This window comes from Photinus pyralis, unplaced genomic scaffold, assembly GCF_008802855.1.
Source record: "Photinus pyralis isolate 1611_PpyrPB1 unplaced genomic scaffold, Ppyr1.3 Ppyr1.4_LG8, whole genome shotgun sequence".
Taxonomy (NCBI): Eukaryota; Metazoa; Arthropoda; class Insecta; order Coleoptera; family Lampyridae; genus Photinus; species Photinus pyralis.
In genome coordinates this window covers 7,185,333-7,202,295 of record NW_022170819.1, presented here as the reverse complement: position 1 = coordinate 7,202,295, position 16,963 = coordinate 7,185,333, and the positions used below count along the sequence as shown (strand labels likewise).

At 35.0% G+C, this 16,963-nt stretch overlaps 1 protein-coding gene across 3 annotated transcripts in view; it reads right to left on the bottom strand.

Moving 5' to 3' along the window:
- The window catches only part of LOC116178072 (lysophosphatidylcholine acyltransferase 2), a 34,960-nt gene that overhangs the window by 1,065 nt on the left and 16,932 nt on the right, over nt 1-16,963 (bottom strand). The window contains exons 2-4 of one of the 3 annotated variants that reach the window (XM_031497369.1): nt 5,169-5,314; nt 780-994; nt 33-300 (exon numbers count right to left, since the gene is read on the bottom strand). In XM_031497369.1, coding sequence (XP_031353229.1) covers nt 33-300; nt 780-994; nt 5,169-5,314 — 629 coding nt within the window. Of the gene's footprint in view, nt 1-32; nt 301-399; nt 615-779; nt 995-5,168; nt 5,315-16,963 lie in introns of all 3 variants that reach the window. The other 2 variants (XM_031497368.1, XM_031497370.1) reach the window with 2 other exon arrangements.

Genomic DNA, 16,963 nt, shown 5'->3' with positions numbered 1-16,963 from the left:
GTTGGAAAGTCAATTTTTGGTGGTATACTCACGCGCTCGGACCTTCCCAAGTCCACGTCACCGTATCGAGCTTGTTCGGGTACCTGATGCAGACCGGCTGAATGGGCACGCCCGGGTAAAATGCGCCAGGCTTAAACGTGATCAAGCAAGATCGATTCGTGCACGTCCCCTCTGGAAAGATGAGTATCTGGGGCCAATCCAAGTCGGAGGTCGCCCTACTTATGATTTCCTTGATCGTGTTGTGTCTAGAATCTGGATCGTCTCTCCACACATAAACAGGTTGGGTAAAATTAATTAGCTCTGAAAAACTCGGTAGTAGAGATAGGTTTACCGAAACGGCGAGTTAGTGACCAAAACATTTATAATAATAAAAGCGATAAAAACAAAAAGAAAACATACTTCCAATGTATGGATTGGCACCGCTCTCCCTTCTAACGATAATAGAGGGGAAACCTGTGACGTATATAATTCCTCCATCGAAGAACGTGGAGTGAGGTGCTATAACAAGTATAGGAGCTTCCGATCGGGTAGCTTGTCTGCCTTTGATAACCATATGTAAACCCCCGGCCGTGTAAGTGGTTTTACCCAAAAAGCAGACCAGTCCAGTTAACTTCCTAATAAACATTTTGGTCATCACTCATTTAATTTAGTTATAATGTTAGTAGTATAAACAAAAATGTTTTGATCACCAGGTTCGCTTTGACAATTTTTAATGACTGTCCCGCGAGGGGGGGAAATCATTAAAAACCGTCGACGATACCAAACTTAAAAAAACGTACTCCCAAAGAAAGGAATATTTGCCGTTTCCGCTTTAGCAACAATCGACGGTGCTCCCATATAGACCATACAAATTGAATCGATGAAGGAAGAATGGGGAGCAAGTGCCACTACGGGAGCCTCGGCGCGCGTTGCTCGCACTCCAACAACTTTTAATCGAAATCCTCCAACCGTAAACATCAAGAGGGTTAATCGGCAGGCTACGTGTCTCACAGAGCTACCCAGAAAGGTTTTGTTAGTGCATATAGTTGTGCAATAAAGCTTTAGATTTGTGTTAGAGCTTGCAGTTAGTTGAAAAGAGGTTTTTTTGCGCATGAGCTTGTTCGTGAACTTACTGAAGGTACATTAATTTCAGGTTGTGATTTGTAATTTTTAATTATTGCGACAAATGGGTGTGTCATTATTCTTACTTTATTACGACCAATTCATACTTTTTAATATACAATGCGTCTCTTTGATTAGGCGAGAAATACACCAAGAATCCGAATCAAACAAAGTCTGGATGATGTCGATTCGGTCTATGGGTTTTTATTCTTCTCATCTCTCTACTTATCTTCTGCTGTAAAAATCGGTTTATCTTCTTTAATCACCCTCATTTCTTGTTATTTCTTGTTCATATCTTTTTTGAAATCTTCTCGTTCTAAACTGGCCCTCATTTTTTCTTGTGTCTTCTTAAGCTTCACGTTGAAGTCTTGTGCTCTCAAAACATCTTCTTGAGCTTTGAGTACCCTTTCTTCCTAACCTTTTTTCTGGTTGCTTAAAACTTTTACCCTCTCCTGACTCTCTTACCCACTCCAACTTCTGTAAAATGACTGGTTGACCTTTCGTCATATTCATCTTCTTGAATTAAATTATTTAAATTTCCTTCCTCTTTAGGGTGACAAATACAATAGACTTGAGTCTTGAGATATCCCCGTGTAGGGTCGGGTAGTTAGAATAACCCTACCGCAGCGCCACTGCGTGTCGTAAGAGGCGACTAACTAAATGAGGAAAGGGCGAGAATCGTTTTATGGTCACGGAGCCTGCCCATTTTCTTAAAAATGTATTTGAACGGATATTACAATCTTTTACCTACATAAACTCTGTGGTTAAAACTCAACAGAATAATTTTTTATTCGCCATTCTATCAATAGATACGAGTAATTTCATTTCAAGCAGATTTCCTGCAAAGCATAAGAAGTGAGACCTCGACTCGACTATTCTGACTCGTTTCCCTTTAAAGTTTACCACTGAACCGTTGACTAGATGAGGACTAATCAATTGATCGTATACCTAGTATGTTGAGGGGTAGCATTTGTAAATGCAGTAAAGGGGTTGATTGTAGAATAATTGAACAAAATCAATCAAAGAAACCGAAATATTTCGTGTACCACAAAAGTTACACCCTCCTCAAAGTATATGAGAGTAATTAGTAATAAAGAATCTGTAAAATAAATTCCCAAGTTCAAAATTTTGAGGGGTAGCATTTGTACATGCAGTAAAGGGGTTGATGGTAGATTAATTGAACAAAATCAATCAAAGAAACCGAGATATTTCGTGTAGTACAAAAGTTACACCCTCCTCAAGGCATATGAGAATAATTAGTAATAAAGAATCTGTAAAATAAATTCCGAAGTTCAAAATTTTGAGGGGTAGCATTTGTACATGCAGTAAAGGGGTTGATTGTAGATTAATTGAACAAAATCAATCAAAGAAACCGAAATATTTCGTGTACCACAAAAGTTACACCCTCCTCAAGGCATGAGAATAATTAGTAATAAAGAATCTGTAAAATAAATTCCCAAGTTCAAAATTTTGAGGGGTAGCATTTGTACATGCAGTAAAGGGGTTGATTGTAGATTAATTGAACAAAATCAATCAAAGAAACCGAAATATTTCGTGTAGTACAAAAGTTACACCCTTCCGACGGTATATGAGAATAAATAATAATAACGAATGTGTAAAATAAATTCCTAAGTTCAAAATTTTGAGGGGTAGCATTTGTAAATGCAGTAAAGGGGTTGATTGTAGATTAATTGAACAAAATCAATCAAAGAAACCGAAATATTTCGTGTACCACAAAAGTTACACCCTTCTGAAGGTACATGAGAATAATGAGTAATAACGAATGTGTAAAATAAATTTTCAAGTTCAAAATTTTGAGGGGTAGCATTTGTAAATGCAGTAAAGGGGTTGATTGTAGATTAATTGAACAAAATCAATCAAAGAAACCGAAATATTTCGTGTACTACAAACGTTACACCCTCCTCAAGGCATATGAGAATAATTAGTAATAAAGAATCTGTAAAATAAATTCCCAAGTTCAAAATTTTGAGGGGTAGCATTTGTACATGCAGTAAAGGGGTTGATTCTAGATTAATTGAACAAAATCAATCAAAGAAACCGAAATATTTCGTGTACTACAAAAGTTACACCCTCCTCAAGGTATATGAGAATAATTAGTAATAAAGAATCTGTAAAATAAATTCCAAGTTCAAAATTTTGAGGGGTAGCATTTGTACATGCAGTAAAGGGGTTGATTCTAGATTAATTGAACAAAATCAATCAAAGAAACCGAAATATTTCGTGTACCACAAAAGTTACACCCTCCTCAAGGCATATGAGAATAATTAGTAATAAAGAATCTGTAAAATAAATTCCCAAGTTCAAAATTTTGAGGGGTAGCATTTGTACATGCAGTAAAGGGGTTGATTGTAGATTAATTGAACAAAATCAATCAAAAAAACCGAGATATTTCGTGTAGTACAAAAGTTACACCCTTCCGACGGTATATGAGAATAAATAATAATAACGAATGTGTAAAATAAATTCCTAAGTTCAAAATTTTGAGGGGTAGCATTTGTAAATGCAGTAAAGGGGTTGATTGTAGATTAATTGAACAAAATCAATCAAAGAAACCGAAATATTTCGTGTACCACAAAAGTTACACTCTTCCGAAGGTATATGAGATTAATTAGTAATAACGAATGTGTAAAATAAATTCCTAAGTTCAAATTTTTAGGGGTAGCATTTGTACATGCATTAAAGGGGTTGATTGTAGATTAATTGAACAAAATCAATCAAAGAAACCGAAATATTTCGTGTACTACAAAAGTTACACCCTCCTCAAGATATATGAAAATAATTAGTAATAAAGAATCTGTAAAATAAATTCCCAAGTTCAAAATTTTGAGGGGTAGCATTTGTACATGCAGTAAAGGGGTTGCTTGTAGATTAATTCAACAAAATCAATCAAAGAAACCGAAATATTTCGTGTACTACAAAAGTTACACCCTCCTCAAGGTATATGAGAATAATTAGTAATAAAGAATCTGTAAAATAAATTCCCAAGTTCAAAATTTTGAGGGGTAGCATTTGTAAATGCAGTAAAGGGGTTGATTGTAGATTAATTGAACAAAATCAATCAAAGAAACCGAAATATTTCGTGTACCACAAAAGTTACACCCTTCTGAAGGTACATGAGAATAATGAGTAATAACGAATGTGTAAAATAAATTTTCAAGTTCAAAATTTTGAGGGGTAGCATTTGTAAATGCAGTAAAGGGGTTGATTGTAGATTAATTGAACAAAATCAATCAAAGAAACCGAGATATTTCGTGTACTACAAAAGTTACACCCTCCTCAAGGCATATGAGAATAATTAGTAATAAAGAATCTGTAAAATAAATTCTCAAGTTCAAAATTTTGAGGGTTAGCATTTGTAAATGCAGTAAAGGGGTTGATTGTAGATTAATTGAACAAAATCAATCAAAGAAACCGAAATATTTCTTGTACCACAAAAGTTACACCCTTCCGAAGGTATTCGAGAATAATTAGTAACACTGAGTCTCTAAAAAAATTCGTAAATTCAACAATTTTGAGGGGTAGCATTTGTAAATTCAGCAAAGGGTTTGCTTGTAGATTAATTAAACAAAATCAAACATAGGAGTGGATATATTTCATTTATTTAGTCTAAGTAAAAATCTTAAAGCTTCTAGTCCAATAGAAAATGTACCTACTTTTCATTCAGACTCAAACAATGACACCATCTCTCGTTGATTTTTAGGGTGTATGTATTCGTACGCATATTTCGCGAATTATTAGGAGATTAAGGACTAGCACCTAAAGCAATAGTTGGTGCGTGTTAATGAAAGAAAGCGGTGGATACTCCCAATCATTTTTTAGACACGCGAAAGAATCGTCTCTAATGATAATTTGATGCACAAATGATTTCGAGTTAATGACACAAATTCCTATCGGGGTCGCCCTTAAGAATTACGAATCAAAACCTGACTCCCCTTAATTTAAGCTGAAGCATTGCACCCACTAAAAAGCACGTGAGCGAAGTGCGCAAACTGAACTTCCAATAAATTTCCAGGTATATACTCACATTTAATGAAAAACAAAATTACCTTCTCCATCCCGTAACTGGTTTCTCTCGGAGGTCATCTTCAGTCAACCCCCATAAGCCAACGATCGCTATCATCCATCCGGCGATTAAAAGCGAGCATATTATGACGACCCTGACCGGCAACAGAAGAATCGTAAAGAGACCAGTCTGAAAACAATACAGAACCGTTACTTCTCAATAGATGCGCAAGGTGTAACAGGTTTCGTTCGCAATGAGAAATCTGGTACCGTGCCACATTTCTTCGCATTTGATATTGAATCGCGTTATAATTGCACAAAAATGTGCGATGGAAAGAAAGTAAGTCAACGATCGATTCCATCCACACAACGGTACTTGTTGTGAGTATTTACATTTTAGAAATTCCACCTTATCGGGGCTCTTAACTTTGAACAGGGGAAAGTAGCGCCAACGTGAAAGGACAGAACAATGTCGAGAGTGCTAATTGCGCGAACCACTTTGGGTGTTCTGTTATGCAATTGACTTCTTCAATTTTGAAGTTTGCCTATTTAGTTACGTTGGAAGTAATTACAAAATGTGACCGTGCATTTCCCCGTTTTGTAATTATTCATTAGTCACGGAACTGCATTTAAGTTAATCCTTTATTAGAATCAAGTTGATTGTTCGGTTAGCCAGCGAGGATTATCCAATTAGAGGATTCCATAAATTAATCTGCACATTTTCATTAAGAATTGAATTGAAAGCAAATGAATGAGACGACGAGTTGACCTGCAGAAGAATAATTGTAATCATTATCTTATTCTATTCGTAAAGTTGCCTCAAACTTCACCTTTAGTGATGAATACTCTTCCAAAGGGCGAAGAGTACGAAAGCGTATTAGAAGGGCTATACGAGTTACCTTTTTTTAACGCATTTTCCAAAAGGAAAACGAACGCTATTGTCCGCATTTTATCCGTCTGTACCACTACTAGTCCTTCAGTTTAAGCTTTTTCGTTATGGTTTCTTTCTTATAGGGTGTAGTACCTACAGCCCAGACACCAGAACGATAAAAGTTTATTTGGATTGGTCACTTCCTTCTAGACTCGTTTTTAAAGCTTTGTAGGTCTGTGATCGAATTTTTGAAACTCATTGCATAGCAGGAGCATTTCACGGCTCCTGCAGAGAATTGTAGGCTTGCTTACCTCTCGGAAGGGACCGTTTCCCTTCCTTTCCGATCTAGCACCAGCCAAATGAATTTTCCCTGGGTTCATTGTTCTGACCCTTAATAAATAAAGTAAATACTTTTCTGTGCACCAAGGGTCAAAGTTCTCTACTCGGGACCTTTTTTGAAAGGCCGTGTACGCTGCGGTTTATTTATGATTTAGATGCTCAAAGAGAAAAAGGAAACTTTAAATTTTAAAAATCATCATAAAAATTGTTGCAAAAGTCTTATCATATTTCCAAGTCCTTCCTCTAAAATTTTCTTGAAATCTTGCTGGAAACTATAAAAATGTTGCATAGGCCACAAACACAAGGTATGCGGAATATGAAACAAACCTCGGCTAATTACAATGTCCAATTCTGAATTACCCATGGACAGTCAGAATATATAAAATCTTAAACAAAAATAACCAATTACGTTGCCTAATTCAAATGAAATTTGAATATAATGTGCAGGGGTTTAATTTACATTGGTAACTCATACTGTTTAAGGGAGGTAGACAAAAATGAATTTTATTGTTAAATTCGCAGTCGAAATCCGATCACAATTATAGGGATTTCACGAAAATTATGTTTCAAATTTCTTAGAAACAAATCTTTTTTCTCGGAGCTCTTTAGTGAATTTAATTATTTTTTAAAACGTTGGAATTTTTTTTTAAAAACTTTCTTTTTCGAAGAGGAAATCATTTTTCCTTTCTCAGAAATTTTGAAAACTTCTTAGGAGCCGTCCTAAGGTTGAGTAGCATCTTGTGATTTAAAAAAAAATATTATTTGAACCATAGGAGCTTTATAAAATTAAAAAAAAACTTTTTGGAGATGAAATTGAGATGCACGTGTTTTTGATGCATATTTGTTGGGTATATTTTAGGAAAAAATCTTTGTTGTACCTACTCAACCACGAATCACACGCCCTCTAGCGGCAAACCTAGAAACTTGAAAATAATTTCCAGCGGTTCCTCTTGGCCTCTTTTGTTAGCAAAATCATTTTCCCCAAGCTGTCCAATTAACGGTTCCATAGATAATGGACCTTTATTAACAGGAGACTCTGTAGTAAGGCAAATAAGGAAGATTGTGCGTGAATTCTTCGTCCAGGAGGATGACAGATTGACAGCGCAGAAAAGTACGACCAAATACTTTAATAAATGGCATTAAACTTCTGATTTTTCCAAATTACATAACTTTAAGACTTTTTGGTCATTCAGAAATTAAAATTGTGATCCATTTTTAGGACCAAAACCATGTTGGCCACCCCCAGGTGATCGAAATAAAATGAAATTGAAGCATACTGAATGAAGATACTAATCGATAATCGTTAAAGGATAATATATATTTATTTAACTACTACCACTTCGTATCGCCTTTGGGAAATCACGTTTTTTTTCGTACCCGCGGGAACTTCGAGAAATCTCTCTGGGAGTACACCTTAACGCCTTCAAAAAAACCTACGTTCTAAATGTCAAGCGTTTCCTTGCGACTTAAAACATAAAATCGTGTTTGTTCCTGTTTCCCCTTCCCGTTGAATTTCGGAATAGTATATTTTAATAGCAGTTCAGAAAGGAAGCGTTTCCCGTGGGCGAATGATGTTTCCCGTGTGAGCCGAACACGGGAAGTCATTGTACAATCAACTTACTCGCGGTGGAGGAGGAGGGGGTATAAAATAAAATTGGACCAATAGGGCTTCCGGCAAGATCCGAATTGTTAATCTACAAGCTTTTCTGAACTTGGATCAATTGGCAGAATGCGGTCCTCGGATTTTGCATACTCATCAAGTCCATCCAGCGCCGGGTCTAAATAACAAGGTGACTGCAATTCAACTATCATAGTAACCATAGTAAAATTTAAATTTAAACTGATCGCATACAAGTGTTTTTACAGTTTTTATTATACAGGGTGTTCATACTGAGTCGTTACACCCAAAAACGGCTATTAGAACAGTTTTATATCAAACAACGTTTCTTAGTTCCAATTTTTGATTTTCGGCCCCGGTTCGAAGTTATTGGTGTTCTTTTCTTTTTCGAAAAATTGTCATAACTCCCCTATTTTAAGGACTATTTAAAAAAAACAAAAATTCCAGCTCTCTAAAACGATTGTGTTTGCAATTATTTTTTATTTGCTCAAATAACAAAATAGTGATTGCTCCAAAATTTCAAAAGAACATTTTTTTATAACCACCCCATCGTTTTTTGCAAAACATTTATAAAATTCCTATGTCATCTACTACTTATCCTAAACATATTTCAATTTTTTGTTAATTTCGATTTCCAAAATGGCCCCCTTCCCAAGATAGATTGAAAAAAATATTGAGGACAAATGTAGTAGGGAGCGTATGGATTTTAAAATTGTTTTTCAGTTCATATGGTACTTTTTTGTAGGGTTTATAATGGTTGTGGATGCTCCGCCAATGATTGATTTTATAGTTTTAATGGCTATTGCCTACATGTACATTGAAGGTATTAGAATTCATTATGAGAAAGCTTCAGTACAAAATTTGCGTAAATCACACTATTAGTCTATAAAAAATCAACTGTCTCTATAGAGTCACTGTATAGTAGATCTCGCTTTGGCGTCATCTATTAATTATATTGAGATTTAAAATGACGGAAAAGAAAGTCATTTTTATTTGTACAGGGTGGGCATGGCCGTGTGGGGGTGAAAGATTATGGGTCTATTAATGCACATACTTAAAATTCATTGTCGGGAAATGTTGAACAACCCTTAAGGCTACAACCTAAAAATATTCTTTTGTGTTAATAGAAACTCCGTTAATTTTCAAAATTTCAATCAAAGGACCTAACTTGATTTTTTTAAATGAAACTAGCCAGCATTAAATGCAGGATTTTATTACCTTTCTTACGATATAAGCATGACGGTATGTATCTCTACCTATTTTTTGTAATTCAACAATTTCTAATAATTCAGTGTTTTTGATTTTCAAGGCCTCTCAGTAGGCCGTTATAAATTATAAACACCAATTCAAATGGTAAAACATTTATCTCCAACAAAACAAAACAAAAACTTTTGTTTTTCATAGCCCACTTTAAAAGATAAAATAATGAATTCGACAAATGTTTGGTCTTGAACATTTATTGAAATACGTAATTGTTATTTTCCTCTTGTTTTTGTTTAAACTTTTTATTTTGATTTTTATGGTTTTTGAATTTTTGTTTTGTTTATTTGGAGCAAATTTTTTATAATTTCAATTGTTTATAATTTTTTACGGCCTACTGATTATTGAGAGGTTGAAAATTGAAAAACACTGTGAATTATTAGAAATTGTTGAATTACACAAAATATGTAAAAGAGAAATATCGACATGCTTATATCGTTAAAAAGGTAATAAAATCCTATATTTGAAGCGATAAAAAAAGTTGCTAGTTCCATTTAAAAAAATCAAGTTAGGCCCTGGTTACAGCCATTTGAATTTTCTTTCGAAATTGGTTTCTTTTCTAGTCTGATTGAGAAGTCTGATCGAAAAAGTACGAATTGTTTTGGATTCTACGCACTAAAATTAATAAGAAAAAGTGTTTTCCCGAGAAATTTTGGGGCAGTCGATTTTTGGTAAAAAAAGAAGGTTAAACACTGCCTTTTTTTGAGGCCCGAAGAAAAAATTGTCTCAGATCGATCCGGAAAAAAAATTTTCATATAGAATGTGGCCGGTAGAATCCATAATTTCAAACAGTTCCAAGATTGGGCTACTAGTTCAAAAGTAACAGCCCTTTGAATTTTCTTTCGAAATTGGTTTCTTTTCTAGTCTATAACTTGATTGAGAAGTCCGATCGAAAAAGTACGAATTGTTTTGGATTCTACGCACCAAAATTAATAAGAAAAAGTGTTTTCCCGAGAAATTTTGGAGCAGTCGATTTTTGGTAAAAAAAACCCTGAGTTAGGCCCTTTGATTGAAATTTTGAAAATTAACGGAGTGATTTCCTTTAATAGAAAAGAAGTTTAACTTTAGCCGTATGTTAGTACATTTCATGATTGGTAACATTTAAATTTTTTTAAATGGCAACATAGGTCATGTCATACGTCATTCTACCCATGCTCGTCGGGTATCACTATACCCCCTTACATCGCCACGGATAATTTTTGGAAAAAGTATCGTTATATCTTTGTTTTAAAGCATCCAAATTTTCATGAAAATTTTCATTTCTGGTGCGAAGAGCCACTCCAAATCTTCATGCATAATTTGCATCTGATACGTACACTTATTTTAATTCTTCTATCTATCAACACCATCTTTTCAATTCTTTTTATTGTCTCCTGCGTTCTTGCATCAAGAGGGCTACCAGATTTTGGATCATGTTGTACGCATTATACGGAAATCATTTGTTCGTGGCTAATTTTTGGACCTGTGTATACAGTTCGTAATAATAAACTATCAGAAATAAGGTAAAAAACCCCAATGTTGAGTCTCGGGTCTAATTATGATAAGTATACTGACAAATTAATACACAATACGAACTTTTATTGTTTCACACCTATTTTAATAAAAACATTACTTAGAAAGTACCTAAATTAGGTACTACCTAACGTAAATAAAATGTAGGAATTCTCTCAATCACACTGACAACCCCTAAATTGAAAGTCATGAGTGTAAATGTACGAAAAGCAGTTGTGAGAGGAGTAAAATATACCGATCTTAGTTGATTATGTGTCAATTTTTGATCATTAGGTAATGTCTGCAAATTCTTCTCTTAAATTAAGAATGATTTCTTTTCGCAGGAAATTAAACCGTATGATTCCACCGGTTCTTTATTTACCGGCACGCAACAAAGAATTTGTCACTTGGACAAGAGTCGATTTTACAAATCTCTAAAGGTATAATAGCGTAAGTGGAGGAAATCGAAAAAGTTCGGTAACACCGGAAAAAGAATCGACAAAAACGGAGAGAGAGTGCAACGAAATTTCTAAAATTTCAAGATTGATTGCAATATTCGACAATAGGCGACCTTCGATCATTCATGCTACTACTTATAAACAATATAGTAACGCGTAACGAAAAGTGAATGCTATGGACACAATTAATTTAGTTTTTTTCTGGCAGGTTTAGGAAGCGCCATTGTCAATTTTCGGGGTTGTATTGCACAATTTTTCAAAACCAATTATTATTAGAATGTCTTTGTAAATTTCACTCGCTCAGATTGGCAAATTCACGTACTTTCCTAAATTGCATTTGCGACATTGGCAAGAACCAAATCAAATGCCTCCTTCCGCATCTTGGGCAAAAAAATGACACAGCGTAAATCGGCTGTTGAAATTAGTTACCACGCAACGACCGTAATTCGCTTTTAACGTGTAAATGACTGCCGAAATTTGCAATCAGAAGCACCTACTTTTCGTTATTAGTTATGAAATTTAACGTTCTACGTTTTTTGAACGATGTTTCATTCGTCCGACACATAAGGGGTTGGGGAGTGAGGCGGTGGTTGATAGAAATTAAGCCTTTTGTTCAGGGCCGTGAAGAATAAAATCAGTAATGACCTTTAAACCAAATCAGGGACGCACTCCTGCCCCTTGCCCACGCGAGCCTTGGTTTATCTCAGAAATCACAAATCCATGCATGGAAAACCATTATCATATTCCCTAACTTTCCATCAAACCCTTAACTAATCCCCTGCAACTGGTCTGGTTAGAGCGCTTTTCAACATGAGAGAAATGGTAGGCGAAATAGACGCAAGGAGGTTGAAAAAAAAGACACTTGAATCATTTTATTGTAACGTACATTTGATTACATGGTTCATTTATTTACAATTGCGAGTAATTAACAACGAATTTATAACCGTCTTTAAATAGATTGATTTATAACAGATAATAAAATTATTATTTATCACTCCAAATTTATAGGTACAGAGCGCGAAGGCATGTAGGAAGATCCATTACACACAAATCAATTTGCTTATATAGCAAACGAAAAGTTTCTGCAAAATTTACGGAACATTCTCGAATTGAACAGCTCATATTTCCCGGAATTTCCCTCTTTCGTTCCTTATCGCCGGTGATTAATCTTTTATCGACGTGATGGCGCCTCGATGGAGCGTGGGTTGCTCGCTACATTCTCATCAGATCCGCGTAACAACTGCTTTTTAGAATACCTTCGCAAACAATCCCTCTGTTATCCTCAGAGCGACCAAACGTCGGTCGTTATGGTGTCTTTTCTGATCATCTTAGCCTCCTCCATAGCTCCGTTGATCTCTTTCGCTACCCTGGATTTCAAAGATGCATTTCCTAGACCTTCCTAGGCTCACCTGGGCACTTGGAAGGTTCCGGAAGGTCATATACACGGTTTTCAGATTATTACAACTAATATTCAGAGAATTCTGAGAATCTTATATAGTCTCACTACTATAGAGCATCCCATCGTGTTTGATCCTTTCAATTTTTTCACATCTTCCTAGTTTCTTCTAGCCCTTAAACGGAATGAATGTAAGAGGCTTTGAAAAGTGTAACGGTAGCTCTAAATTTGCATTCAATTTTTTTTTTAATTTCTTTTTGAGATTTTGAGATTTCTAAAGGTAGAGCAGTCATCGGTGATAAGACACGAAAGCGGATGTGACGCATTTTTTCCGGGAAATATACCGTGTTTGTTCACGAACATTCTAGGATATTCGGGAGCATTCGAAAACGTTTGAGAACTTTAGAGGAACATTGGCGTTTGCATCGATGCGAGTGATAATTACTCATTAACTGTTATAAATTAATCCATTTTAAACTATTATAAATTTATTGTTAGTTAAATTGTTGAGGGCCCAGAACCAGAGAGGGATATAAATAAATAAATAAATAAATAAATAAATAAATAAATAAATAAATAATTCATGTAATTAAATTTACGTTACCGTAGTATTAGCCGTGGTGGAAATGAAACCCGTCTTTTCTGCGTCGTTTAATTTCTGTAGCATTGTTTACTTAATGGATGTCGGGTGACTAGATGTTACAATTCGGTATGAGGTCAGTTTAGGATCGTGGAAACTACAGCGTAGCATATGTTGGTCGTATGGGGGGGGGGGGGATTTGATTTATTACTCTGACTCTTGTTTGATCCATAGGGCGGGAATTAAGCAAACAAATCTGCAATTAAAGATGTATGATTTTGTTAGAGAGAAGCCATTTTGTAGGCGTTCATTAATTAACAAGGGATAGGGGGGTTTAGTTTTGAAAAAATTGTTAATAGATTCGTTCGTTAGCACGCAACGCAACCAGAATGTTGCTCATAGCCAAAGACTCGCGTTTGGTCATTAGTGCGACCAGTTGGTTTTCCAAATTTAAAATTTTGATTATTCCGCGTCTGAACTTTGGAGAAGTTTAATCGTACATTTGAACATAAAATAGTAATTCGGGTCGGGAACAACTAAGTGATAATTACGTAGTTTTCGTCGATAAGCAAATTTGGACTGAATTGGTCAAGGGTGAAAGTTTATCCATAATAGAAAACTCTTTCTTGGAAAATCCAAGTCCCTTTCGCATGAATTAGAGTCGTGTTTGGTCAAGGATAAATTAATTAAACGCGCTGGGATTTTTCGCTAAGATAAGACTGTAGCCGTTAGTGAAGAAAGGAGGATTAAATTTGGTGGTTCTGAAATAAGTATGTGCCCGTAGTCGAAAAAACTGAAAAGTAGAGTGAAAAAACGTCTAAATTAGTAAACACATTGTTCCTTTCTGTGAATAAAACTAACGTTCAAACCCACGTCCAAAACCCGTTGATGACAAAATTTAACGTTAATGAAAGGTGTGCTTTTAATTAATAAACACCAGGATTAATCATTCAAAAAAATCACACATTATAACTGTCTTAATTCTTCCGAATTCTACAGTGCGAATTCACTATAATGATAATTCACTACAAGGTAAATTCTTTTCAATTAAAATTAATTAATTGAATTAGAGATATAATATTTGCAAGTAGCTATAATCCTATATCAATCTGTGTGTGGTATATGAATAATGCAACAGATGGGGGCGATTAAATTACCAAAATTTAATTAGTTAGTCTTTTGATAATTCTATATCTATTACTGAAAACAGAATTCGAAAATTCGAAAGTTATCATGTACACAAACGGACGGACGGACAGAAAGTCCAAAATCATGAACTCTCTTTTTGTCGCTCGTGAATAAATGAAAACTTTTCAATAGCTCGTAATTCATACATAAAAATTAATTTGAAATAAGAAAAGAAAAGCAGAGGAGGGGCTATGTCCCAAAGATTATATCCTCGATTATATCTATTTGCTCTTTTAAGAGTGGCAATTACTTTGTAAACGAAAGCTCTGAAATAGCTCGCAATTGTAATACAAAATTTAATTTGAAGGAAGTAATATCAATCAGGGGGGGGGGGCGAATTCAAGTAGACTAAACCACCCCCTAATAAATTTTAGTTTCTTAGTGATTTAAACAAGCTCTAAAATTGTATGCTTGAGATATGAAAAGGTCCTAAGTAACTCCCTTAAAAAAATAAGTTTCTTTATTTTCATATTTGAGAACTTTGACACGATTTTCCGAGCACCTCTTTCTAGTGGTTGCGTAATGAATATTCGGTAATTGATGGCTATACGTTTTTTGGATTGTACAAGTCTTAATTTAGTAGAAATCGTTTCTTTCTGGTACATTTGCGACAACTTCTGTCCTTGTTAAATTTCAAAGAGAAAGTAATGGTTTTGGCGTTACATGCTTTTCGAATCTCTGTTTCTGGAGATCTCGATGGGTATACATTTTTTAGATTTTACAGGCCAAAAATTATTATAAATTGTCCTTTTTGGGCAGATCTGTCGATTGCGTCTGTGGTCAATTTTAAAGGCGACGTAAAGGTCTTCGAATTGATGGCCCTGTTTCGATTATTTGGATTAAAAATGTACAATTACTGGTTTTGCTTTCACGGCAAAAGGAAGGGATAATACACTTGTTAAACAATTCGAAAACACGAATTGAATTAATAAACTGAACGCCCTATAATTATACACTCCCCTCGTCGTAAATTGTACTTATTAATAAAATAAACCTAATATTTATTAGCAATTTATTACCGAAGTAATAGCGGAGTTAGTTCGTTTACGTAATTCAGTTAAAACGCGTACTGGAAGATGAGATCTTAGCGCCATTAATAATGCAAAATCGAGTTACTTAATAATGACGCATATTAGCATATTCATGGTGAAATTCTAAAAGGTGTTAAATAACGGCGAACGTATTTAGCCAAAAATGATAAATATATATCGATAATACTGAATTAAGTACTTGGGAAAGTACAGCAAACTCTAATTTAGAACTTAGAGAAGGAAATCTAGCAAATTAATTTGTTGTAGAGTTCCTTCTTTGTAGCACTTTTAATTAATCAATTAATCATCATTTACCTACATTAAAAATACCGATTTTAAGGCAAAAACGGTTTGTTTATATGGACAACTTAAGTGTCGGTTGCGAAATTCGTTGCACAATATTATTTACGTTTAAGGTAGATCAAGAACCTTCCACTGGAAGGTAGATTTATTATCAAATGTAGAATTTTTTGAAAGGAATGCTAATATAACCAACTTTTTTTTGAAGCTTTTTTGACTTGACACGGAAGCAACTTACTAATCAGTTTTATACGGAAATGAAGCGCAGTTTTTCTTAAATTATTTATTTGGAGTATACTTCTCAACAACATTCATTGCATAACGCTTTTAATGTGCCTATTTAAAAATTACCATATAACATAGGTATCAAGTGGGGCTTTTAGATATCTATAGATAATGAATTACGATGAATGATTTCATAGAAAAATCTTTTCAGCACAAAGACTTTCGTTTTTTTAAAGAAGTAGCAAAGGAAGATGTTGCCATTTCCCCGGGGAGGACAACATTGTATTTAAGATGAGAAACCTTCTCATATGAACTTCTGGTACACAGTTTTAGCACATTTCATGTAGTGTAGGTCACGCGTAGGTTTTTTTACAGCGGAGTAGAAGATCGATGCAGGGCTTGGCATGAGACGTTGAGGGCACTTGATGATAAACGAAGAGTGCACTTTGAAATGCGATGCTAGTTTAGTTAGTTAATTTTGTTGAAGACGTTGAATTCTCAAGTGCACTGCATACATGCTGACAAAAGAGAGGAGCACTGCATTGGGAATTCGCACACGAAAAGGAAAAGTAAAAGCATACTGCCGTAGGTTATTTGCGAACCAATTTATGTTGTGGCGAGCGCAATTAATTAAGAGATTGTTTTTTAATCCTTCAGCTATTTTATTTAACAATTCTTATTGGAAGATGCGTTTTATGCACTTTTCAAATGATGGAGGATGTAATCGTCCAGATATATTGTCTTTTGACGACGCCTGATTGTAGATCTGCTGGATTCAAGAAGAACAATCCGACCTGCCTCTCTCGACGAAAGTTCTTGTTGAACTTTGGCCATCTACCGTTGGACGGTACATAATCTGGGGTGGTGGTACTGCTGGGGCCGATTGTCTTTGAGGTGCATTACACAAAACTGATACGAACTTAGTAGCATTTAGCTCAGTTGTTACTTCCAAGTTTGAACTCAGTAATTCAGCAGAACACTGTAGCAAAGGTGCTGAAAAGTGTAATTTCAAAAGGGAAAATGCAATACATTTCTGATTGGGGCATCAAATTTGCATTAAAATAGGTTGACGCCAAAGGGAA